The sequence below is a fragment of the Cervus canadensis genome, chromosome 17, assembly GCF_019320065.1.
Source record: "Cervus canadensis isolate Bull #8, Minnesota chromosome 17, ASM1932006v1, whole genome shotgun sequence".
Lineage (NCBI taxonomy): Eukaryota > Metazoa > Chordata > Mammalia > Artiodactyla > Cervidae > Cervus > Cervus canadensis.
The window spans coordinates 7,270,873-7,296,615 of NC_057402.1; the positions used below are offsets into that span (position 1 = coordinate 7,270,873).

At 51.6% G+C, this 25,743-nt stretch overlaps 1 protein-coding gene across 1 annotated transcript; it reads right to left on the reverse strand.

Annotated features, from left to right (window-relative positions):
• Positions 1-1,912: 1,912 nt before the first annotated feature.
• CDCA4 (cell division cycle associated 4) lies at positions 1,913-25,169 on the reverse strand. Its single transcript, XM_043434617.1, has 4 exons — positions 25,149-25,169; positions 11,668-11,730; positions 11,147-11,443; positions 1,913-3,925 (listed from the first exon to the last, which is right to left on the reverse strand). Exons 1-4 carry the CDS (start codon positions 25,167-25,169, stop codon positions 3,260-3,262), a joined length of 1,047 nt encoding a protein of 348 aa, XP_043290552.1. The 3' UTR covers positions 1,913-3,259.
• Positions 25,170-25,743: the final 574 nt, after the last annotated feature.

A 25,743-nucleotide genomic window follows, 5' to 3' on the forward strand; every position in this document is an offset into this window, starting at 1 on the left:
TTCACCAGAGCCTGGCCCCCGCCTCCACTCCCCGTCTAGTCGGACGTCCAGTCCGGCCCTGATTCTGCACCCTCACATCCACCTGCGTGAGGAGGGGGCTTCCTGAGCTGGGAGAGACCGGCTGGCTCGTGGGGAAGTGCCGCCCGGTCACCTGACTGGGAGGCACAGGGGGTGGGCGGCCAGCGCTCTCACACGGACCAGAGCAAGCCCAACCAGCTACCAAACCAGGGCTTAAATAAAGCTGCTATAAAACCTTTAAAGATGAAAGGGAAGGTGTTAGTCGCTCAGTCGTGTCTGACTCTTTGTGACCCCATGGACTGTATGTAGCCCCCCAGGCTCCTCTGTCCATGGAATTTTCCAGGCAAGAATACTGGAGCGGGTTGCCATTCCTTTCCCCAAATTTGAAAATAAATAGAAATAAACAGGGTTGAGGTTATAAAGAATACCTAGGCAGTGGAAGAGGCCCACAGCAGCTCTCGTCACCCCAGCGGCGAGTGAAGGGACTTCCAGCTCCCTTCTGTAAAACTGAGAAGACCGCTCTGACCAGCACTCTGGGGTTCCTGCCAAGTCTCCATCAGCCTCACGGAGCTGGGTTCGGACACACAGCCCTGCAGAGACCTCGGCCATCGTGAGGAGGAGCCTGGCTTCCCTGACACCTCCACGCTGGAAAAAGTGTGCAGAGTGACCACAGAGAGAGCACCAGAGTCTGCCAGCCTGGGAGCCAGCCACGTGTGACGGGAAGCAACAGCCAAGACGACACGCGATAACGTTTGTTACAAAACCAGATGACGGTGAAAACACAGCGTCAAAACCTGGGGGAGGCAAGGAAATCTGTGCGTGCCTCGAAATTCACAAATGCAAGGAAAGGAACTGAGATTAATCACTGCCTGACACACCTCAACACTTTACCCTGCGTTCCCTGTGAACTTTTGAGTCACCTTCTCATGTGATGATAGTCTCCTATCACTCACTGTCCTTAAAGATAACCCAGTGTATGCTTCCTATGGACGGTTCAGAAGTTTCTTTCAATGTTAAAGACTAGCCATTGGTGTGAACCGCCCTCAGGGCTGGGCCCCTCGGGAATCTCCCCTCTCCACAGCTGCAAACACGCACTGAGCATCTCCCCCTGAAAACCCAGCTTCCTTATCTGGAGCCCAGAACCAGCCTGGCCTCGGGGAGAGGGTCATGAGGTGGTGGGGTGAAGGCAAAAGCCTTAGGATTGCAGCCAACACACCTTTTTTGCAGAGTTTATGAACAGGTGCACACAGGAACTTAAAGCTTCATGCTCCCCATCGCTAGTCCTGCACCTCCATTCAAATCCATCACCAGCAACTAACCACTGTTCCTCCCTGGGGAACCTGACACTTCCAGGGGAATCGGTATCCAGGCGGGCCCCATCTCAGCCTACCCAGGACCACTGGGCCATCAGCACCCTGAGCAGGCTCCCGAAATGTGAGTGGGCCGCTGGCAGGTGCAGAAAGGAGACTGGGGGCTCAGCCGCATCCACAGACAGGGACCCTAGAGCCAAAGCCCAAGTCACCGCAGAGGCTGCAGGACAAACACTGCAGCCGCCCTGACACGGAGCGCGTGTTCCGAAGACAGAACCGCCACCAGGACACAAAGTACCGCGTCAGATGTGCTTACAAACATCCACGTCAGCTACTTTCCACAAGGGAGTACCTTCAAAATCTGGAGGGAGCAGCCCTCGGACGTCGAGAGCCACAGCCCGCGTCTCACCCGCAGCTTCCCGACCTCAACCCCCGAGGGCTGTCCCCACCTGCCGCCGGCCACAGAAGCCGGGGCCACCACACCCACGTGACGCCACGCCCGCCCCACAGGCCCCGCTCGGGCTGAGCGAGGCAGGAGTCCACCGCAGGATGCCGTCTGACAGGTAACTGACAACACACTCCACTCCGTTAGATAACTCTTTAATAAAATGAGGTGTAATCGCTGATACTAAGCAAACAAGTCTTCTTGGGTAAGGGCTGGAGGAGGAAGAAAAAGCACGAGAAGTGGGAAACGTGGGGTGGAGTGGGGAGTGAGCAGACTCACTTGTAAACCAGTGATAAAGATCTAAACGCTGTGGGCGGTCTGGATGCCCGGGCACAGGACACACAGCCCAGCCCACCGTCAACGACCCTCAAGACGGAGGAGCCACGGTAATGACATGCCCAGGACTCCTTCAGTCCTAGACTTAAGTTCAAGATTAAGATTCTGTCCCAGCACCGGTTTAAAGGAGCATATGCGAACACCCTCCAACGCAGTGGTGCACAGACGCCCTCCCCAAACACAGCGGCTCAGAGCAGCCTCTGTGTGCGTGGGCCCAGTGCGTGGGGGTCCAGCAGCCGGCCAGGCAGGGGTGTTGGAGGACAGCAACTGTAGGAGGAAGCTTGGCTGTGCTGGGAAACCTGTGCAGGAGGGGTCCCTAGACGCAGACCCTTGGAGGCACCACCCGAGACCTCGGGTACAAGTGGTCTCCAGGCAGAGCGCACCTGATTTTCAGCCCCGAAGACACTTACACATAAACAGGCATAAATAAAACCCTTCAGAACCCACACCGCAGTCCAACAGACTCGTGGTCACGAGGCAGATCTGGTGAATAAACCCTTCAGAACCCACACTGCAGTCCAACAGACACATGGTTATGCAGCAGATCTGGTAAAGGCATCACGTGCAAGGCCTCTGACCCGGACCTCGCTCGGACCGCAGCAGGGCCTATGGGCAAGGCTCACACCCAAGTCCAGAGTGGAAATCACGATGCGTGGACACTGCAGACTCAAGGCAGTGATGCTCCTTGTAAAAAGAACAGTGTTCTTTAAACCTTAAAAAAATGAAATACACCGACTGCAACTGTTTAGGCTCTAAGTTTCTAATGTAGCAGCAGACCATGTTTATAGAAAAAATATACTTTTAAGAAAATAGCTAAAAAAATCTAGTGATCAAAGTATAAAAAGTTAAAAAATGTATCTTAAGACAAAATATTGCCTCAAACATATAAAACTTAATTTTAGAAAATTCACCCATCTGAAGTTGGATGAGGCCGGATGCGGCTGGCATCCTCTGGCGGGGCTGTCTCAGGGCACCGGTCAGGGCCCAGGGCGGCACGACCGCCCGCGGGAAAGCCGCCCGCCCTGGGAGGGCGGGGCCGCCGGACGCTGCTCCGGGGGCTCTCCCGATCACAGAGGCGGGCCCCCGGCACCCACAGCCTCGAACGCCGGCTGTTTCCGTGAGTCTCACAGACGCACCGCTCCGCCGCCGCTCAGGTCTCCACCAGGATCTCCACCACGTGGTCCAGCTCGCCCAGGTCCACCTTGCAGCCAGCGCCAGGGGGTGGGGCGGCCGCGGAGGCGAAGGACTCCAGCCCCTCCGGGCCCGACTTGGCGCCGCCCACCATGCCCGTCAGCACGGCGTCCAGGTCGTAGTAGGAGGCGTCCACGTCGGAAAACAGCTCCTCCACGGCGCCAGGGCCGTGGTTCTCCAGCGTCTCAAACACCTGATCAAGAGACCTGGGGAAGCCCCCTCGGCTTTCTCCGGGGCCGGCCCTGTCCCAGGGGCCTCCTGGCACAACTCCGGGAGCCGGGGCCGCCTGCAGCGCAGAGACCAGGTCTGCGGGGCCGGGGGCCGAGGGCGGCCCCGCCCGAGGCGAGCGGCACAGGAGCTCCGTGGACACCAGGCGGTCACGCGGCGCCCGCCCCGGGGCCTGGGGCCCGGGCAGGCGCCAGCTCCCGTCCTGGGTCATCTCCTCCTGGATCTGCCTGACCGTGTTGGCGATGAGGACAGAGCGGCACAGGCTGGGCTCCGCCAGCGTGTGGCACAGCTGCAGCTTGACCAGTGACATGTCCAGGAGCGACTGGCGCTGCAGGCGGTCGGCGGGCGCCTCCTCCTCCGAGCGCTTCCTCTTCAGCCCGCGGGCGAACATCTTGCCCTGTGGAGACGAGAGACGCTGCTGAGCCCGTTGCAGGGTTCCCGCCGATTCTGCCGCAGCTTGGCTCGGACCTCGGGGGTAACGCGTATCAGCGGGGTCGGGGGTAGGGCGTGGACGGAGCAGACGCACTGCGCTGCACCCGCTCCTCCTTCCGTCCTCAGCATCTGGAAGGCCCAGGTCCTTCCAGGGCTGGGGCGGGGTCCACCAGGGGCTGGAGCAGTCTATGGCTCTGAGTGGACACCACAGCGCACCACTGGATGAAAATGCTGGTTCTTGGGCCTCACCTGGACCGAGGCTGACCGGACACAGCCAACCTGCTGCACCTCTGCTCTCAGAGGCAGAAAAACAAGGAAGCTGCCCTTCTGAAAAGGCTCTAAGTTAGGAGACCCCAGGGGACGTTAAAGCTGGAGCAGAAAGCAGCCAGGGCCCATGTTTCCCCACAAGCCCCCTGTAGGGTCCCTCCTTCCAGGAACAAAGTGAAGCTGTAATGTACAAACCCTCTCTCAAGTTCATAAAGTATCTCAACATTTTTATTTCAAGAAATCCACCTGAGTTATCCATTCAGAGTTAAGGCGGCCCTTACCATCAGCCCCACCTTAAGCACAAAGGTCCCCTGTCCTCCGAGTCTCCTTTCAGTATCACAGCTCTCACCTCCTCTGCATTTAACATTTAAAGAACTTTTTTAAAAGTACGTGACTTCTTGGGTACTTATCCCGGAGAAATGAAAGCCAACGTTCATGTGAAAACACACACAAGAATGTTCACAGCAACTCCACTCACGACAACCCCAAGCTGGGGAGCAAGCCCTTCAGGGAGCGGGCGCGACCGCTCAGATGCCACCACGCAGAGGAGGACCGCCCAGCGGTGGGGACTCGGATGGGCCTCGAGGGGGTCACGTGGCACAAGAAAGCTCATCTCAGGTGGCCCAGGGCCGGCCCCCTCCATAAGGATCCTACCACTCAGAGGGGGCTCCCTGGGGCCAGGACAGCTCACATAGGGACCTCGGAGGTGCTGCATGAGCCCCGACTGCTCAGAACCACACGTGGGCACACGACACTCAGACACACGCACACACGACCCCACCAGCGCCGAGGCTGCTCAGAGGCCAGTTTCCTGCAGGGGCTGCCGGGCTAGGCAGCGCAAGCGGACGCAGACACCAGGAGGCAGGGAGGCAAGGAGGCCCCTCCAGGACACTTCTCTACAACTTCCTGTGGACCTGCAACCACTCCAAAACAGAAAGGGCAAAAACTAAGCGCCCAGGACCTCCCTGTGGCCCAGTGGCTGGGACCCTGAGCTCCGCGTGCAGGGGGCTCAAGTTTGATCCCCAGTCAGGGAACTAGATCCTGCATGCCTTGACTAGATCTCACATGCCACAAGGAAGATCAAAGATCCCGACTGCTGCAACAGAGACCCAGCACAGCCAAAAAACCCTACAAAAACGAAGTGACCACGGCACATCCCTCACAAGATGCTTCCCCAGAACAGCAAACAGGTCTAACTCATCGGGACGATCCGGAAGCCAAGCCCATCACGGCAGCCTGCACAGGCCCGCTCATCAACAGCTTCGGCTCACCACCAGAACCCAGGAAAAGTATCTCAGTGACTTCCAGTGATAAAGGATTCAAGTGTTTTGTCTTGGCTACAAATTCAACTTTTACAGTCTTTCTTCCCCAGTTACTTGTGTAAAAGTCACGGGCTTAAGATTTCTAAGCATACTGAGAGTTAATATAAATTATGTCACACGATATCCGGTCCTATCACTTCACGGCAAACAGATGGGGAAACAGTGGCTGACTTTATTTTGGGGGCTCTAAAATCACTGCAGATTGTGATTGCAGCCATGAAACTAAAAGACGCTTACTCCTTGGAAGGAAAAGTTATGACTAACCTAGACAGCATATTAAAAAGCAGAGACATTACTCTGTCCACAAAGGTCCGTCTAGTCAGCTATGGTTTTTCCAGTGGTCATGTATGGATGTCAGAGCTGGACTATAAAGAAAGCTGAACGCCGAAGAATTGATGCTTTTGAACTGTGGTGTCGGAGAAGACTCTTGAGAGTCCCTTAGATTGCAAGGAGATCCAACCAGTCCATCCTAAAGCACATCAGTCCTGGGTGTTCATTGGAAGGACTGATGTTGAAGCTGAAACTCCAATACTTTGGCCACCTGATGTGAAGAGCTGACTCATTTGAAAAGACCCTGATGCTGGGAAAGATTGAGGGCAGGAGGAGAAGGGGACAACAGAGGATGAGATGGTTAGATGGCTTCACCGACTCAATGGACATGGGTTTGGGTAGACTCCGGTAGTTGGTGATGGACAGGGAGGCCTGGAGTGCTACAGTTCATGGGGTCTCAAAGAGTCGGACACGACTGAGCGACTGAACTGAACGAGTCATCCTGTGTTCGGGAAAAACACTCGAGCTTCAAGGGTTCCTCTCTCTGTGGTAACGAATCACCTCGAGCGTCTTTCCAGCTAATCTCAAATCCTGACTCTGCACGACCACTGACTTAACCTAGGTCCCCGGGGATTTCCCGGTGTGTGTCCAGGGCTTAGAACTCTCAGCTCTCACTGCTGAGGGCCCAGGTCCCATCCCTGGCTGGGGAACTAACCTCCTGCAAGCTGCACAGCCTGGACAGAAAAAGAAAGATAATTTAGAGCCTAAACAAAACTCCCTCAGATAACACAATTAAGCTCAACTTCAGCAACAGAGGAAGTCGGGCCACCCTCCTACAGGCCCCTTGCAGCTCAGGTCTAGGGCAGGTCAGCAGCCACTTGGGCCAGCAGAGATGGGTCCGAGACCACAGCCAGGAGGCTTCACAGGGCACCTCAGATACCACCTCCCTTTCCTCAAGGGGTCCTCAGAATGGCCAGCCCTTGAATTCATGACCCGGGGGAGCCCCCCACTCCAGGCACTAAATTCAGGGAGGCAACAGCTCGGTGCCCTCAGCATGGGGGCAGCACCAGCAGGAGAGGCCAGAGGGCAGCCTTCCCGCTGTCCGCCGAGACCGAACACACAGCGAGGACACTCAGCCGCCGCCACGGGAAGCAGCCCGGGACACAGCCCGCTCCCACCACCCGACGGGCGGACAGTAGGTTTCTGTCAGACTGCCCAGGACGCCCGACGACCGCCGCCCTCCCCAGCCCAGGCTCCGTCAGTAGCCCAGGCTTCCTGGTTTTCAGTCTCACTCCCTACAGAGGACCAGCTGGAGAAAGCTGCACAGGACGTGCCCATGGCCAGCACGCTGGCCAGTCATCCGGCCCCCAGCCCCGCCCCCCCGGAAGCACCCCCACACCGCTGCTGCCCTCACCCCTGCCCCAGCCCGGTGTGCTGGGGGCAGCCCCACAGCGGCTCGGAAGACAGCACTGCGCTCATTGCATGGGGCCCAGTTCTCGTCCGTGGCCCCTGGGGGTGATGGGGGAGAAGCCAAAGCACAGGGCAAAGATGCTTGGCAACCAGTTGTCAGGCCGTCTTCCTGGAGTTTCCAGGGCACGTTCTCCTGGGCGCATCTGCCTCTCGGCATGCCCTCCGTTCCACGCTCATCACTCCTTCCCAGCTACTCGGCACTTTACCGCCACTTCTGACAGCCAAGTGTTTGTCACAACATAGAACACCCCGATGGTCCTGCTGGTCTCTCCAGGGTTCATGTCCTCGGCCTTCCGGGGGGCAGATGAGGCGCCACCAGCTCCAGCACTGACTTGGCGCATCGCGGGAGCAGCAGCTGGGATCCTGCCAAGCTGCCCCCAAGGAAGGAGAGCCCCTGCCCCCTCCACATCTCCCCCGTGCTGCCGTCACAGCGGCTGCTGAGTCACCCATGCCTCACCGACGGTCCCTGCAGCAGCCAGAACACTCCTCCCCAACCCCCCGCCCCGCCAGCGGATGGAATGTCCCGTAAAGTTCCAAGTGAGCTAGTGACTGGGTGAGGTGTGCTGTACCCAAGGACAGCGTACTATGCAGTAAGAAAACTCCACAGACAGATGCAAGGATATTCCTCGGTGGACTGAAACACCCGCTGAGGAGCAAGGCAAGGACAGAGACACAGGAACTGTGCTCTCGGTGCGCATGAACTTGCAGAAGAGGAGAGGGAACCCAAGCTGTTGCCACTGAGGAGTTGGGAGTGGCAGGAACTCCCTGGGCTGGCGGGAACACAGCCCCTTCAGGAGCACAGCCCCTTCAGGAGCACGGGTCAGAGAGGAGGCATTTGTCGGAATTCACTGAACTGCACAGCTAACATCTGTGTGACTGCACTAATTACACCTTCATCAGAAACAAAAGTGCGTCAGTAAACAAGGTGATGCGGCGGCTACCAGGATAAACCTAAACCACCAGCTACTGCCTCTGTGCACCCCGATGGGCGTGCCAGGACAGAGCTGGCCTAAATTACTCCTTTCAAACACTCCAAAGCCTAAGCAACTGTTAATTTGTGTTACGCTCTACCCAGGAAGATGTTGGCAGACTACTACGGAAGGAAGCAGCCCTTGGACAGTGCCCTATCCCTGAGGCTGTGTCAGAGGGTGGGGTCAGGGTGACCCCAGAAGGTGGCCTGCGAGGGTCCCCTCCTCAGACATCTGTGTTTGGGATCAAGTCTGAACAGAGGACGGTCCTGAGGGACCCTGACAGATGCCGGGGCAGAGGAGGGGACGCAGACCCCCAGCCTGCCTAGCGGAGCCCCTGCTCAGCCCAGACTGTGGTCGGAGGGCGCTGAACTCCTAACACAGGGGGACACAAGGCCCCAGCCTCCCAGGCTGTCCTAACTGCAGAGCCTGACTCACCGGTGAGTGCTGAGCAAAAATATGTGGGGCATTACCCACCTCTGCAATCGGTGGGAAGGTCTCGCCACGGAGCTGGTTAAACCCCGAGGCCCCAGTCCTCATGTGCCACCCACCCAAAACCCCCCAACCTCCCCGGGCAGCCACCTGCCAGAGGCACCCCCATCCCCACTATACAGCACGGCCCTCAGGCCTCCTCCGGACCAGCGCTCCACCAGAGGAAAACGAGAGGGAGGAACAGGCCTCGAGTTCCGGGTGGCAGTGGGGCCAGGGGGTGCCACGCCCACCCGCTGGGGCACCCTGCCAGGCACAGCCAGGTAGGTCCCTGTGCCTTAGCAGCTCACACTGTGGCCCCCACCGAGAGCCGGTGGGAGATGCAGACCGCTGACTCAGAGGAGGAGGGCCAGGAAGAGACGGTCACCATGGCCCTCAGCCCTGGGCGAGCACTCACCCCTGTGAGCCTCAGGTATTTACGGGAAATCAACATCAACAGTCCCAGTGCTGTCTCAATATCAGACTGGCTTTGAAATACTCACCAAAGATGCAGCAGGCGAGACAAAGTCTTAAGAGTGCTGCCTCTGAGCTGGTGTGGTAGGGTCACCCTCCACTACTGCCTCTCTGGAGTTTTCATAAGCTAGCACTAAAAAGTCAATTGCAAGTATCTTTTTTTGAGGGGGGGCAGCATCAGGGGACCTGTGGGATCTTAGTTCCCCACCAGGGCTCGAACCCGGGCCCCTGGCAGTGAAAGCATGGAGTCTTAACCACCTGACTGCCAGGGAACTCCCTCAAGTAACTTTCGTTACTTGGAATAAAATACACAAGCTTTCTCTGCCTCTGAATATGTTCTAATAGCAAGCTTGAGGGAAACTTCCAGCCTTTTCCCAAGATAAAAGCTGCCGTCTTCTCTCTCTCTCAAAAGAAAGTCGTAACTGTTTTTTTCATTCTGAATTTCAATTTTAATTATAAAACATGGTGGAACTTGAAAATAAAGAGCAACTGTATGTAGGAAGTTCATACAATATTTAACTTTGTAAGAGGACAGTATCTTTCCTGGCTCTTTTCAACAGAACGGTTAACTCTGTGAGGTTGTCCTGTGCCAGCCACACAGGGCCCCTGAAGAGGAAACAGGGTGAGTTTCCAGCAGAGGGAAACCTGCTATTTGGACCACAGCCTCTCCCAGCAGTTACCTGGCGGATGCTCTTCCTGGTCATCCTGCTTTGGGGACAATCAGCTTTTGAAATCGTAGGGCGGGCTTGCCTCTGGAAGCGAGTCTGGTACTTTTCCTAGTCCGGCGACCAAGGCAGGATGGGGCAGCTCAGGCAACCCAGTGGACACAAGGTCTGGGAGCCCTCCCCCCACGCCCTGCTCCCCTCCCTGACGTCAGTGTCCGCTGGACAGGGCAGCTGAGGCCAGGCTGCGGGGAAGCAGACGAGTGTGGCTTCAGGCCACCCAAGGCTGGCATCACTCCCCTGACCACCTCTTAGAGAAGCTGGGTCTTCTGCTGTACAGCGGAGGGAAACCACTGCAAAACATCCTCAGGGTTCCTTTTCAAAGCAATTAAAGCTGAGACACAAAGGAAAGGAACTCAAACTGAACACTCACAGGCACGCAGCCCACTACAGGGAGGCAGCCCTGACTTCGGGGGTTCCAGAAAAAGGAGCCTCGGCCTGGGCCATTTCTGGAAGGCAGGACAGTATTGCAAAACCCGCGTCCTGCTAAAAAGATCTATGATGAAATCTAAGCATTCCATTGCGAACACCTATCACCCACTGCTGGCTCTAAAAGAAATGCAGATTAGGAAGGAAACCTAGAAACGGATGGGTGGGGAGATAAAAGGATGAATGGATAGGTGGGTGGAAGAACAGAAGGATGGACAGATGAGTGACAGAGGGGCAGCGGCTTCGGGGCACTGTGGTCAGGGCTACAAACAGGGTCAGGGTCCCTACAGGTCTTCCTGGAGGGTCACTGTGGGTGCTGGGGGGATGAGGGCCTGCACTGACCTCTTCCAAGTCCAAGGCAAGAAGACAGCGTGGGGGATTCCCCGCGGAGAGCCCGGGGACGTGGAGAAACCACGTCAGGGGTTTCTCCTTCTTAAAAGACTCCCCAGTTAAGTTAAAGCTAAGGGGACGTTCCTGTGGAATGAAATGGAGCGGGACAGCCCAAGTTCAGGCCGCGGCAGCAGCAAGGGAGCCCCAGGAGGCCGGTCACTCGTCGACAGAACCGGCGGGGGACGTCGGTCTCCACGGCCACGCCCCTTCTCCGACGGGCCTCCGGCCCCCAGGTTCCCCCCGAGCCCGACGCCTCGGGCACCCCCCGGTCACCCTCAGCCTCCCGGGTCTCCCGTCCGGGACAGCCCTCCAAGGACCCCTCCAAGCGTTTAGGGTCCCCGCCTGCGACCGAGTGCGCCGAGGCCCAGCAGCCGCACAAAGGCCCGGGAAACGCCGGAACGCTTACCTGTCCGCCAGCGTCTGCGCCGCCCGCGCAACCCGCGCCGCCGCCGAGGGAGGAGCTGCCGGGAGGGGCGGGGCCAGGGGCGGGGCCGCGCAGCGCCCACAAAGGGTCGCCGTGGAGCCGGCCGCCCCGCCCGCTGATTGGCCGGGGGCGGGGGCGGGGCCTCAGGTTCAAACCGCGGGCGGGGCCTGGCGCGCGAGTTCCCGCGCGGCCGCGTTGGCCGTTGGGCCCGCGCCCCAGGCCGCCCAGCCCCGGGCGGCTCCCAGGTTTCCGCGCGCGGCCCCAGTGCGCCTGCGCTGTCTCCCGAGGGGCGGGGCGCGAGAGGATGGGGTGGGGGGCCTTCTTTTAAAAGCTAACTTTTTAGTGGGAAGGACCTGGATAGGGTACAAAAGCCTCAGTCCATTCAGTCAAGGAGCGTTTTTCGAGTGCAAGCCGGGGGCTCGGTGGTGACGCAGTGAGAAGCCTTCATTCTCCCGTGTCCCGTGAAGAGTGCCCAGGGGTAGACGCTGGGGCGCCCACCTCACGGGTAGCGCGAGCTCACGTTGGATGGGGGCTCTGCCCACACAGGCCTCGAGGGCTATGGCCGCCTGAGGAGGAGGGAAGGGAATAGAGGGGAGAGCGTCCGGGGCGTGAGTGGATCTGGGTCGATGTGGGCCGGGTGCAGGGACTGGGGCTTCCTTCCAAGGGAGGCAGGAGACGGCCTCGGGAGACTCGCAACTGGTTATAGGTTTGGGGAATAGAAAGTCCAGTTAGGTCACTGCAGTGACTCCAAAGGTCATACGTGTGCACGTCAAACGAGGAAAACTAGGGGAAAGTTTGCTGCACCAAAGATTAAATTCCTTAATATGCAGATTATCCTACAGCTGGAACAGAGATGAACAGACTGACAGAAAGTGGGTTCAGGGCAAAGAAAATAAGATTCCCTTAACCAGAGGATGAGATAGGGCATCACCAGCTCAATGGACATGAGTCTGAGCAAACGCCGGTAGATAGTGAAGGACGGGGAAGACTAGCGTGCTAAGAGTCAGAATACTGAGCGACTGAACCACAGCCTGATAGACAATGCTCAGCCTCGGAGGGAAAGCAATGCAAATTCAATCTACACTCGCTTGATGCCAATTTACTCTCTCAGATTGACAAAGATCCAGAATGCTGTAAGGAAGGTGATATCTTCCAGAGACTTCAGTCTTACTCAAGCAAAATGTTCAGCATAAAATAAAAAATTAACAGCTATACCAGGACACGAGACCAAAAATGGCAAAAAAAAAAAAAAAAAAAAAAAAAAAAAAACCCAAAACAACAGATAATAGAAATAGACTTATGGGTGAACCCAGGAATTGCTGTTATCGAGCTATTTAAAAACAGCAATTGTAGTATTCCAGAAAATTAAGGAGAACTGGAATCTATGGAAAACACTCAAATGTGAGAAATAATACCAGTCATGCACAAGATAATGAGGAAGGAACTCTTTTCACCATGTTCAAAGGATGGGGGCTTCCCTAGTGGTCCAGTAGTTAAGACTCCTGGCTTCCACAGTAGGGGGTGACAGTTCAGTTCCTAGTGGGAAAACTAAGATCCCATCCTCATTCTGACGTGCATTGCAAGCTTATGAGTCACCAAGAATATGGAATACTCCTGTAACTTAATGATTATTCAAGAAAGCAGGTTTGCTTAACCACAAAACCAAGAAAACTTGCTTAACAAAGATGAGACGGGAATCCAAGTTCTTGTTCACGGAGCCAAAGAACGGAATCCATGAACATGAAACATTCACTGTAGCAAACGAATAGGATTTATTAAAGAGGAGGAAAGTACAAAGCTCTCAGCATAGACACTGAGAAATCTATATGCAGGTCAAGAAGCAACAGTTAGAACCGGATATGAAACAACAGACTGGTTCCAAATTGGGAATGGAGTACGTCAAGGCTGTATATTGTCACCCTGCTTATTTAACTTACATGCAGAGTACATCATGCAAAACGCTGGGCTGGATGAAGCACAAGGTGGAATCAAGATTGCCGGAAGAAATATCAATAACCTCAGATATGCAGATGACACCACCCTTATGGCAGAAGCGAAGAAGAACTGAAGAGCCTCTTAATGAAAGTAAAAGAGGAGAGTGAAAAAGTTGGCTTAAAGCTCAATATTCAGAAAACTAAGTCATGGCATCTGGTCCCATTACTTCATGGCAAGTAGATGGTGAAACAATGGAAACAATGACAGACTTTATTTTCTTGGGCTCCAAAATCACTGCAGATGGTAACTGCAGCCATGAAATTAAAAGACACTTGGTCCTTGGAATAGAAGTTGTGAACAACCTAGACAGCATATTAAAAAGCAGAGACATTACTTTGCCAACAAAGGTCCATCTAGTCAAGGCTATGGTTTATCCAGTAGTCATGTATGGATGTGAGAGCTTTACCATAAAGAAAGCTGAGCACCGAAGAATTGATGCTTTTAAACTATGGTGTTGGAGAAGACTCTTGAAAGTCCCTTGGATTGCAAGGAGATCCAACCAGTCCATCCTAAGTGAAGTCAGTCCTGAATATTCATTGGAAGGATGGATGCTGAAGCTGAAACTCCAATCCTTTGGGCACCTGATGAGAAGAACTGACTCATTTGAAAAGACCCTGATGCTGGGAAAAATGGAAGGCAGGACGAGAAGGGGACGACTGAGGATGAGATGGTTGGATGACATCACCAATTTGATGGACACGAGTTTGAGCGAGCTCTGGGAGTTGGTGATGGAGAGGGAGGACTGGCATGCTGCAGTCCATGGAGTTGCAAAGAGTCAGACACGACTGAGTGACTGAACTGAAACTGAACTGAGGGACTGAACAACAAACGCCTGATTAGTTTAATATTTTACCAGGTGACAAATCCTTTGAGCTTTTCAAAGACCTCCTGGAAGAGCCTGGAGTTAGTTCAAGGTGAGAAAGCCTTCATTTAGAACCGAGCTTTTGGAAAGTTTGTCAAAAGGCTTTGGACATTTGCTTAAACTGGACCACGGACTACTAAGAAATGATTATTAATTATCTACTTGACCAAAGTAATGATAAACGATTTCTAAGCCAAATACAAAAAGTTAGGGCTTCCCTGATGGCTCAGATGGTAAAGAATCTGTCTGTAATGCAGGAGACCTGGGTTTGATCTCTGGGTCAGGAAGATCCACTGGAGAAGGGAATGGTTACCCACTCTAGTATTCTTACCTGGAGAATTCCATGGACAGAGGAGCCTGGCAAGCTACAGTCTATGTAGTTGAAAAAGAGTTGGACATGGCTGAGCAACTAACACACTCAAACAGACACAGGGCTTCCCATATGGCTCAGGGGTAAGGAATCCACCTGTCAATGCAGAAGATGCAGGAGATATGGATTTGATCTCTGGGTCTGGAAGGTCCCCTGGAGCAGGAAATGTCAACCCAATCTAGTATTCTTACCTGAAAAAATTCCATGGACAGAGCAGCCTGGTGGGCTACATTCCATGGGGTCACACAGTGTTGGACACAACTGAGTGAGTGAGTGACATCGTTATAAGAAAAATATATCTCTTTTAATACCAAGATGATTTCATTTTCTTAAGTAATCAAAGATCTGATTAAGACAACCTGAAGCACAGGAAATAATTTGGGTAAAGCACAATTTTGGTTTTCTAAGCAGATGATTAAAAGGTAAGGAAAAACCTTTCACACTTTCTTATGAGAAGTAGACAACAATTCAAGAAAACCTAGCCCTTTTAGCATATGAAACTTGTTTTAGTTTTACATAAGTTTTACTGATTTGAAAGCTCATTTTAAAAACCCTTGTAATAGCAATTCAATTTTAGACATCTTGACCACATATAAAGTTACTTTTTTTCAAATATTCCTTTCCTACAAACCTGGAGCAGCAGCTGTGCGGTGCTGGGGCAACTTTGAGGAGATATCCCATGTCCAGTGGCAAAGGAGAAGCCCCAGCAAGATGGTAGGAGGGGCGAATTCACGTTTAGGATGGAACCGCATTCCCAACAGAGACACTCAGAGAGCTGAAACAAACCTTGAGCGCACCAGGGCCCAGGAGAAAGGAGAAGTAACACCACAAGAGACCGACCCAGGCTTGCCTGGGAGTGTCCGGGCGTCTCCAGCAGAGGTGTGGGTCGGTGGTGGTCTGCTGCAGTGTTGGGGGCACTGGGTGTAACAGTACATGCATGGGACCTTTTGAAGGAGGTCACCATTATCTTTGAGGTTCCCTGGTGGCTCAGACGGTAAAGCATCTGCTTACAATGTGGCAGACACAGGTTCAATCCCTGGGTCAGGAAGATCTCCTGGAGAAGGAAATGGCAACCCACTTCAGTGTTCTTGCCTGGAAAATCTCATGGACAGAGGAGCCTGGTAGGCTTATAGTCCATGGGGTCGCCAAGAGTTGGATTGACTGAGCGACTTCACTTTCACGTTCACCATTATCTTCATTACCTCCACCATAGTTTGGCCCCAGGTAAATAGCAGGGAGGGAACACCACTCCACCCATCAACAGAAAATTGGATTAAAGATTTACTGATTTACCGATGGCCCTGCACATCACAACAAGACCAAACTACCCCTCAGTCAGTCTCTCCCATCAGGAAGCTCCCATAAGCCTCTTATCCTTATCCACCAGAGGGTAGACAGACTGAAACCCACAATCACAGAAAACTAACCAATCTGATCACATGGACCACAGCCTTGTCTAATTCAATGAAACTATGAGCCATGCCATGTAAGGCCACCCAAGATGGATGGGTCATGGTGGAGAGTTCTGACAAAACGTGGTCCACTGGAGAAGGGAATGGCAAACCACTTCAGTATTCTTGCCTTGAGAACCCCATGAACAGTATGAGAAGGCAAAAAGATAGGACACTGAAAAATGAACTCCCCAGGTTGGTAGGTGCCCAATATGCTACTGGAGATCAGTGAAGAAGTAACTCCAGAAAGAATGAAGAGACGGAGCCAAAGCAACAACACCACCCAGTTGTGGATGTGACTGGTGATGGAAGCAAGGTCCAATGCTGTAAAGAGCAGTATTGCATAGGAACCTGGATTGTTAGGTCCATGAATCAAGGTAAATTGGAAGTGGTCAAAACAGGAGATGGCAAGAGTGAACATTGACATTTTAGGAATCAGAGAACTAAAATGGACTGGAATTGGTGAATTTAACTCAGATGACCATTATATCTACTACTGAAATGTGGGCAAGAATCCCTTAGAAGAAATGGAGTAGCCATCATAGTCAACAAGAGTCTGAAATGCAGTACTTGGATGCAATCTCTGAAATGACAGAATGATCTCTATTTGTTTCCAAGGCAAACCATTCAGTATCACAGTAATCTAAGTCTATGCCTCAACCAGTAATGCTGAAGAAGCAAAAGTTGAATGGTTCTATGAAGACCTACAAGACCTTCTAGAACGAACGTCAAAAAAAGCTGTCCTTTTCATTATAGGGGACTGGAATGACAAAGTAGGAAGTCAAGAAACACCTGGAGTAACAGGCAAATTTGGCCTTGGAGTACAGAGTGAAGTAGGGCAAAGGCTAATAGAGTTTTGCCAGGAGAACACACTTGTCATAGCAAACACCCTCTTCCAACAACACAAGAGAAGACTCTACACGTGGACATCACCAGATGGTCAATACCAAAATCAGATTGATTATATTCTTTGCAGACAAAGATGGAGAGGCTCTATACAGTCAGCAAAACCAAGACTGGGAGCTGACTGTGGTTCAGCTCATGAACCCCTTATTGCCAAATTCAGACTCAAGTTGAAGAAAGTAGGGAAAATCACTAGACCATTCAGGTACAACCTAAATCAAATCCCTTATGGTTATACAGTGGAAGTGACAAATAGATTCAAGGGATTATATCTGATAGAGTCCTTGAAGAACTATGGATGGAGGTTCGTGACACTGTACAAGAGACAGGGATGAAGACCATCTCCAGGAAAATGAAATGCAAAAAAGCAAAATGGCTGAGAAAGCCTTACAAATAGCTGTGAAATGAAGAAAAGTGAAAAGCAAAGGAGAAAAGGAAAGATATACCCATTTGAATGCAGAGTTCCAAAGAATAGCAAGGAGAGATAAGAAAGCCTTCCTCAGTGATCAGTGCAAAGAAATAGAGGAAAACAATAGAATTGGGAAAGACTAGAGATCTCTTCAAGAAAATTAGAACATTTCATGCAAAGATGGGCACAATAAAGGACAGAAATGGCATGGACTTAACAGAAGAAGATATTAAGAGGTGGCAAGAATACATAGAACTATACAAAGAAGATCTTCACAATGCAGATTATCACGATGGTATGATCACTCACCTAGAGCCAGACAGCTGAAGATGAAACTCCAATACTTTGGGCACCTGATTCGAAGAACTGACTCATTTGAAAAGACCCTGATGCTGGGAAAGATTGAAGGCAGGAGGAGAAGAGGACAACAGAGTATGAGATGGTTGGATGGCATCACTGATTTGATGGACACGAGTTTGAGCAAGCTCTGGGAGTTGGTGAGGGACAGGGAGGCCTGGCATGCTGCAGTCCATGGGGTTGCAAAGAGTCAGACACGACTGAGAGACTAAACAACTGAACTACATCCCTGGGGGCTCAGATGCAATGCAGGACACCCGGGTTCGATACCTGGGTGGGGAAAATCCCCTGGAAAAGGAAACGGCAGCCTACTCCAGTGTTCTTGCCTGGAAAATCCCATGGGCAGAGGAGCCTGGCTGGTTACAGTTCATGGGGTGGCATAGAGTCCGACTCGACTGAGTAACTAACAGTTAAATTAGTTTAGTGGATGAGAGAGCGCCCCCTACAGGCTAGTCCCACCTCCTACTTTATTCTCTTTAATTCCACAGTACTATTTGCTGCTTTTCTGTAAATTGGAAATTCTTTCAAAACAAAAAGCTGGATAAAAGTATATACACAAAATAATTCTATATGATTTCATGGGTGTCTATATAGGCAAGTAAATGTTTAGGAAAAGGGCAACTTCTATAAGTATACATGGATGTAATAATAAATGAGATGGCATCTCCAACTCACTGGATATGAGTTTGCGCAAGCTCCAGGAGTTGGTGATGGACAGGGAAGCCTGGCGTGCTGTAGTCCATGGGGATGCAAAGAGTCGGACATGACTGAGCAACTGAAGTGAACTGAATAATAAAGGAAAGAAAACGATGTCCTTATGACACTGGAGGGACACAGCAGGGGTTGCAGTGTGAGAGAGCTGAAGGAGGTGAAGGGGGCTGCTCAGGGTGTGTGGCCAGTACACCTTCTGATGTGGAGTAGGCCCTGGGGATGAGAGCTGTGGTGGACTGGAGCCAAATGCCACTAACCCTTAAAAGGTCAAGGACTGGGATGGGCAGGTGGAGGGCACAAAGGCCTTCCCCTGTGTGTGGGCTTCCTGCTCAGGTGGCTTTGCCCACAGAGACTCAGAGTGGCTGCAGTAGCTCCAGATCTTGCATTCAGTTTCACAGGTGGTATAGGGAAACAGAGAGCCTTTCCTCCGGGAGGCAAACTGAAGTCCTGGCCCGCCTCTCACCTGCCAGAATTGAACACATGCCATTCCAATGGTGTTTGGCTTAAGGCAGAGGTTCTCAAGCTGTGGGCCTGTACCCCCAGCAGCAGCATCTCCAAGGAAGTCATTATGAATGCAAATTTGCTGACTCAGAAATTGTGGGGCTGGGCCCGGTCTGGCTGTGTTTCAGCAGGCCCACCAGGGGATTCTGGTACAGGCTGAAACTTGATAGTCAATCAGAGAGCAGTTCACTTTAGTTTAGTCACTCAGTCATGTCCAACTCTTTGCAACCCCATGGACTGCAGCATGCCAGGCTTCTCTGTCCATCACCAACTCCTGGAGCTTGCTCAAACTCATGTGCGTTGAGTCGGTGAAGCCATCCAACCATCTCATCCTCTGTTGTCCCCTTCTCCTCCAGCCTTCAATATTTCCCAGCATCAGGGTCTTTTCCAATGAGTCAGTTCTTCACATCAGGTGCCCAAAGGATTGGAGTTTCAGCTTCAGCATCAGTCTTTTCAATGAATATTCAGAGTTGATTTCCTTTAGGATGGACTGGTTGGATCTCCTTGCTGTCCAAGGGACTCTCAAGAGTCTTCTCCAACACCACAGTTCAAAAGCATCAATTCTTCAGTGCTCAGTTTTCTTTATAGTCCAACTCTCACATCCATACCTGACTACTGGATAAACCATAGCCTTGACTAGACGGACCTTTGTTGGTAAAGTAATGTCTCTGCTTTTTAATATGCTGTCTAGGTTGTTCATAACTTTTCTTCCAAGGAGCAAGCGTCTTTTAATTTCATGGCTGCAGTTACCATCTGCAGTGATTTTGGAGCCCAAGAAAATAAAGTCTGTCACTGTTTCCATTGTTTCACAATCTATTTGCTATGAATATTGGGACCATATGACATGACCTTAGTTTTTTGAATGTTGAGTTTTAAGTCAACTTTTTCACTCTCCTCTTTCATTTTCATCAAGAGGCTCTTTAAATCTTTGCTTTCTGCCAAGGGTGGTGTCATCTGCATATCTGAGGTTATTGATATTTCTCCCAGCAATCTTGATTCCACCTTGTGTTTCATCCAGCCTGTCTGGTTCATTTGCCTTTTCTAAATCCAACTTGAACAACTCGAGGTTTATTTTTCAAGTACTGTTGAAGCCTGGCTTGGAGAATTTTGATCTTTGTTTGCTAGCATGTGAGATAAGTGCAATTGGTCAGCAGTTTGAACATTCTTTGGCATTGCCTTTCTTTGGGATTGGAATAAAATCTGGCCTTTTCCAGTCTTGTGGCCACTGCTGAGTTTTCCAAATTTGCTGGCATGTTGAGTGCAGCACTTTCACAGCATCATCTTTTATTATTTGAAATAACTTAGCTGGAATTCCAGCACTTCCACTAGCTTTGTTGGTAGTGATGCTTCCTAAGGCCCACTTGACTTCACATTCCAGGATGTCTGACTCTAGGTGAGTGATCAAACCATCGTGGCTATCCGGGTCATGAAGATCTTTTTTGTATAGTTCTGTGTACTCTTGCCACCTCTTCTTAATATCTTCTTCTTCTGTTAGGTCCATACCATTTCTGTCCTGTATTGTGCCCATCTTTCCATGAAATGTTCCCTTGGTATCTCTAATTTTCTTGAAGAGATCTCTAGTGTTTCCCATTCTATTGTTTTCCTCTATTTCTTTGCACTGGTCACTGGGGAAGGCTTTCTTATCTCTCCCTGCTATTCTTTGGAATCCTGCATTCAGCTGAGTATAGCTTCCCTTTTCTCCTTTGCCTTTAGCTTCTCTTCTTTTCTCAGCTATTTGTAAGGCCTTCTCAGACAACCATTTTGCCTTTTTGCATTTCTTTTTCTTGGGGGTGGTCTTGATCCCTGCTTCCTGTACAATGTTATAAACCTCCATCCATCATTCTTCAGGCACTCTATCAGATATAATCCCTTCAATCTATTTGTCACTTCCACTGTATAACCATAAGGGATTTGTTTTAGGCCCTACCTTAATGATCTAATGGTTTTCCCTACTTTCTTCAATTTGAGTCTGAATTTGGCAATAAGGAGTTCATGAACTGAAAGTCAGCTCCCAGTCTTGGTTTTGCTGACTGTATAGAGCCTCTCCATCTTTGACTGCAAAGAATATAATCAATCTGATTTCAGTATTACCATCTGGTGATGGGTGGAGTATTGTCTTGTGTTGTTGGAAGATGGTGTTTGCTATGACCAGCGCGTTGTCTTGGCAAAACTCTATTAACCTTTGCCCTACTTCATTTTGTACTCCAAGGCCAAATTTGCCTGTTACTCCAGGTGTTTCTTGACTTCCTACTTTGTCATTCCAGTCCCCTATAATGAAAAGGACAGCTTTTTTTTGGTGTTCATTCTAGAAGGTCTTGTAGGTCTTCATAGAACCACTCAACTTTTGCTTCTTCAGCATTACTGGTTGGGGCATAGACTTAGATTACTGTGATATTGAATGGTTTGCCTTGGAAATAAATAGAGATCATTCTGTCATTTTTGAGATTGCACCCAAGTATTGCATTTCAGACTCTTTCCTTGACTGTGATGGCTACTCCATTTCTTCTAAGGGATTCTTGCAGTAGTAGATATAATGGTCATCTGAGTTAAATTCACCAATTCCAGTCCATTTTAGTTTGCTGATTCCTAGAATGTCGATGTTCACTCTTGCCATCTCCTGTTTGACCGCTTCCAATTTACCTTGATTCATGGACCTAACATTCCGGGTTCTTATGCAATATTGCTCTTTACAGCATCGGACCTTGCTTCCATCACCAGTCACATCCACAGCTGGGCGTTGTTGTTGCTTTGGCTCCGTCTCTTCATTCTTTCTGGAGTTACTTCTTCACTGATCTCCAGTAGCATATTGGGCACCTACCAACCTGGGGAGTTCATTTTTCAGTGTCCTATCTTTATGCCTTCTCATACTGTTCATGGGGTTCTCAAGGCAAGAATACTGAAGTGGTTTGCCATTCCCTTCTCCAGTGGACCACGTTTTGTCAGAACTCTCCACCATGACCCATCCATCTTGGATGGCCCTACATGGCATGGCTCATAGTTTCGTTGAATTAGACAAGACTGTGGTCTGTGTGATCAGATTGGCTAGTTTTCTGTGATTGTGGGTTTCAGTCTGTCTACCCTCTGGTGGATAAGGATAAGAGGCTTATGGGAGCTTCCTGATGGGAGAGACTGACTGAGGGGTAGTTTGGTCTTTTTCTGATGTGCGGGGCCATGCTCAGCAGATCTTTCATCCAATTTTCTGTTGCTGGGCGGGACTGTGTTCCCTCCCTGTTGTTTGACCTGAGACTTCACCATGGTGGAGGTAATGAAGATAATGGTGACCTCCGTCAAAAGGCCCAGCGCACGCACTACCGCACCAGTGCCCCCAACCCCGCGGCCGCCGCTGCCAACCCACGCCTCCGCTGGAGACTCCTGGACACTCACAGGCAAGTCTGGCTCAGTCTCTTGTGGGGTCACTGCTCCTTTCTCCTGGGCCCTGGTGTGCACAAGGTTTTGTCTGCGCCCTCCAAGCGTCTGTTTCCCTAGTCCTGTGTAAGTTCTGTAGTTAAATCCCACTGGCCTCCAAAGTAAAATTCCCTGGGAGTTCTCAGTCCCTTTGCCAGATGCCCAGGTTGGGAAATCTGTTGTGAGTCCTAGAACTTTCTCAACAGTCCAAAAATTTATTTGGTATAATTATTCTGCAGTTTGTGGGTCGTCTGCTCGGTGGCTCTATGGTAGGTTTAGTGACAACCTCGTCCAAGAGCGTTTATGCCACACGCTGCTTGACCCAGGTCTGTTGCACCCAGAGCCCCTGCAGCAGGCCACTGCTGACCCATACCTCCCCAGGAGACACTCAAACACTCAAAGGCGGGTCTGGCTCAGTCTCTGTGGGGTCGCTGGGTCCTGGTGCACACGTTTTGTTCAAGCCCTCCAAGAGTCTCTGGTGGGTATGGGGTTTGATTCTAAATGTGATTTTGCCCCTCCTGTCATCTTTTTGGGGCCTCTCCTTTGCCCTTGGACATGGGTGTCTTTTTTTGGTGGGATCCAGCATTCTGCTGCTGGTTGTTCAGCAGGGAGTTGTAATTTTGGAGTTCTTGCAGGAGCAGATGAGCACACACCCTTCTACTCTGCCACCACATTTCTATCAGAAAGATGCCCACCCGAGCCCAAACTCAGGGCAGAGGGGCAAGCAGGGCCGGGTGGCTGTCCTCTCCAGGAGGGCCAGGAGTGGTCATGCGGAGGAAGGCCATGGTCTCCTGAGCAGCAGAAACAGCAGGTACCCTGCTTTCCTCACGGCAGCCCTGCAGCAAGGCCGGGAGGTGGTCATGGCAGGGCTGAGGGCACAGCCCACAGGCCCCCCCATGCTGCCCACCCTGCCTGCCCAGCGCCTGAAACCTCTGTCACAGGGGCTGTGGGGCCCGGCGCTGTGACTGGGGAGCATGTGGGGGCCACTGGGGCCGAGGCCTCTCAGCCCATCCTGCTTTGAGCTGTAGTGGCCCTGGGCTGTCCCTTCAGGGGCCTTGCGTCTGCAGTCTGGACAAAGGGGGTCTGATGTTTGTCTGTCTCTCTTTTTTTAAACAGATTTATTGGAATATGATCACATACCAGATAACTCACCCTTTTAAAGTGTACAAGCCAGGGTTTTTAGTGTATTCACAGATCCACGCAAACTTCACCACAGTCAATGTTAGGAACTTTCATCCCCTCAGAAAGAGCCCCTACCCTTCAGCTATGATCCCTCATTGTCCCACCCCCAGCCCCAGGGAACCACACATCTTCCTTCTGCCCCTGTGAATTGCCCTCTGCTGGACTTCTCATAGAAATGGCATAATGCTTCCCGTGGCCTTTTGAGTCTGGCCTCTCACTTAGCATGATTTTTTTAATAATTTATTTTTATTTATTTAAGTTGTGGCATGTGGGATCTTCCATCTTTGTTTTGGGTACACAGGATCTGTAGTTGTGGGTGCGGGATCTAGTTCCCCTTTGTCATTGTTGTTTATTTGCTCAGTCATGTCTGACTCTTTGCGACCCCATGGACTGCAGTACACCAAGCTTCCTTATGCTTCGCCATCTCCTGGACCTTGCTCAAACTCATGACCATAGAGCCAGTGATGCCAGCCAACCATCTCATCCTCTGTCAACCCCTTCTTCTCCTGCCCTCAATCTTTCCCAGCATCAGGGCCTTTTCCAATGAGTCAGCTCTTCTCATCAGATGGCCAAAGTATCTGAGCTTCAGCTTCAGCTTCATCAGTCCTTCCAATGAATATTCAGAATTGATCTCCTTTAAGATTAACTCGTTTGATCTCCTTGCAGTCCAGTGGACTCTCAAGAGTCTTCCTCAGCACCACAGTTTGAAAGCATCAATTCTTTGGCGCTTCTTTATGGTCCAACTCTCACATCTGTACATGAGCACTGGAAAAACAATAGTTCTGACTCTATAGGCCTGAATCGGCAAAGTGTTATCTCTGCTTTTCAATATGTTGTCTAGGTTTGTCACAGCTTTTCTTCCAAGCAACAAGCGTCTTTTAATTTCATGGTTGCAGTCACCGTCCACAGTGATTTTGGAGCCCCCCCAAAATAAAGTCTGTCACTGTTTCCATTTTTTTCCTATCTACTTGCCATGGAGTGATGGGACCAGATGCCATGATCTTTGTTTTCTGAATGTTGAGTTTTAAGCTGACTTTTTCACTCTCCTTTCTCACTTTCATCAAGAGGCTCTTTAGTTCCTCTTCACTTTCTGCCCTAAGGGTGGTGTCACCTGCATATCTGAGGCTATTGATATTTCTCCCGGCATCTTGATTCCAGCTTGAACTTCATCCAGCCCGGCATTTCTCCTGATGTCCTCTGCATATAAGTTAAATAAGCAGGGTGACAATCACAGCATTGTCACACTCCTTTCCTAATTTGGAACCAGTCTGTTGTTCTATTTCCGGTTCTAACTGTTGCTTCTTGACCTACATACAGATTTCTCAGGAGGCAGGTAAGGTGGTCTGGTACTTCCATCTGTTGAAGAATTTTCCACAGTTTGTTGTGATCCACACAGTCAAAGGCTCTAGTTTAGTCAGTTAAGCAGAAGTAGATGTTTTTCTGGAGTTCCCTTGCTTTTTCTATGATCCAAAGGATGTTGCCAATTTGATCTCTGGTTCCTCTATCTTTTCTAAATCCTGCTTGTACATCCAGAGGTTTTAGGTTTACGAACTGTTGAAGCATAGGTTGAAGGATTTTAAGCATAACCTTGCTAGCATGTGAAATGAGTGCAATTGTGCCATAGTTTGAAGACTCGTTGGCATTGCCTTTCTTTGGGATTGGAATGAAAAGTCTCCTTTTCCAGTCCTGTGACCACTGCTGAGTTTTCCAAATTTGCTGGCATATTGAGGGCAGCACTATCACAGCATCATCTAGTTCCCCTACCCAGGATCCAACCTGGGCCCCTTGCATTGGGAGCTCAGAGTCTTCGCCACTGGACCAAACGGCAGTCCTCTCACTTTGCACGTTGTGAGGCTCATCGCCACGGTAGCAGGTGTCAGAAGTGAGTGACAGTCGCTCTCATCATAGACCACGTTTTGCTTATGGAATGATGCTGCCCCAACATCCGTCCACACGGAAGCTCTCCGTGCTCTTGGCCAGGCCCTCGGAGTAGCGCTGCGGGGTCCCGTGCAAATCTGAGGCGCCGGCAGGCCGGGGACAAGGCCTCCGCCGGCCCTGCGCCCTCTCCGCCGCTCGGGCGGGCTCTCCCCCGCTCTCGCAGCCCGGCCCGCCGCCCCCTGCGCCTGCGGTTTCTCCGGATTCGCGCGAGGACGGGAGCCGGCCTGATGTCCCAGTCAACCTGCGCTTGTCACCGGGCGCAGGGCCGCTCTCGGCTTCTCGTCTTCTCAGACCCGGCTCCGCACGCCCTGCCAGCGCGGCGACGCGGTTTCCCCTCTCAAGACCTCTCGCGGTCAGCGTCCGGCCGGAGAGGGGCCGCCGCGCCCGCAGTCGCCATCTCGGGTGGTGCTGCCCCCTGGCGGCCGCAGGCCGGACGCGCTGGGGGCTCAGCCGCGCGCGCCCTCTAGGGGTCGCTGCCAGGACAGACGCGCCTCC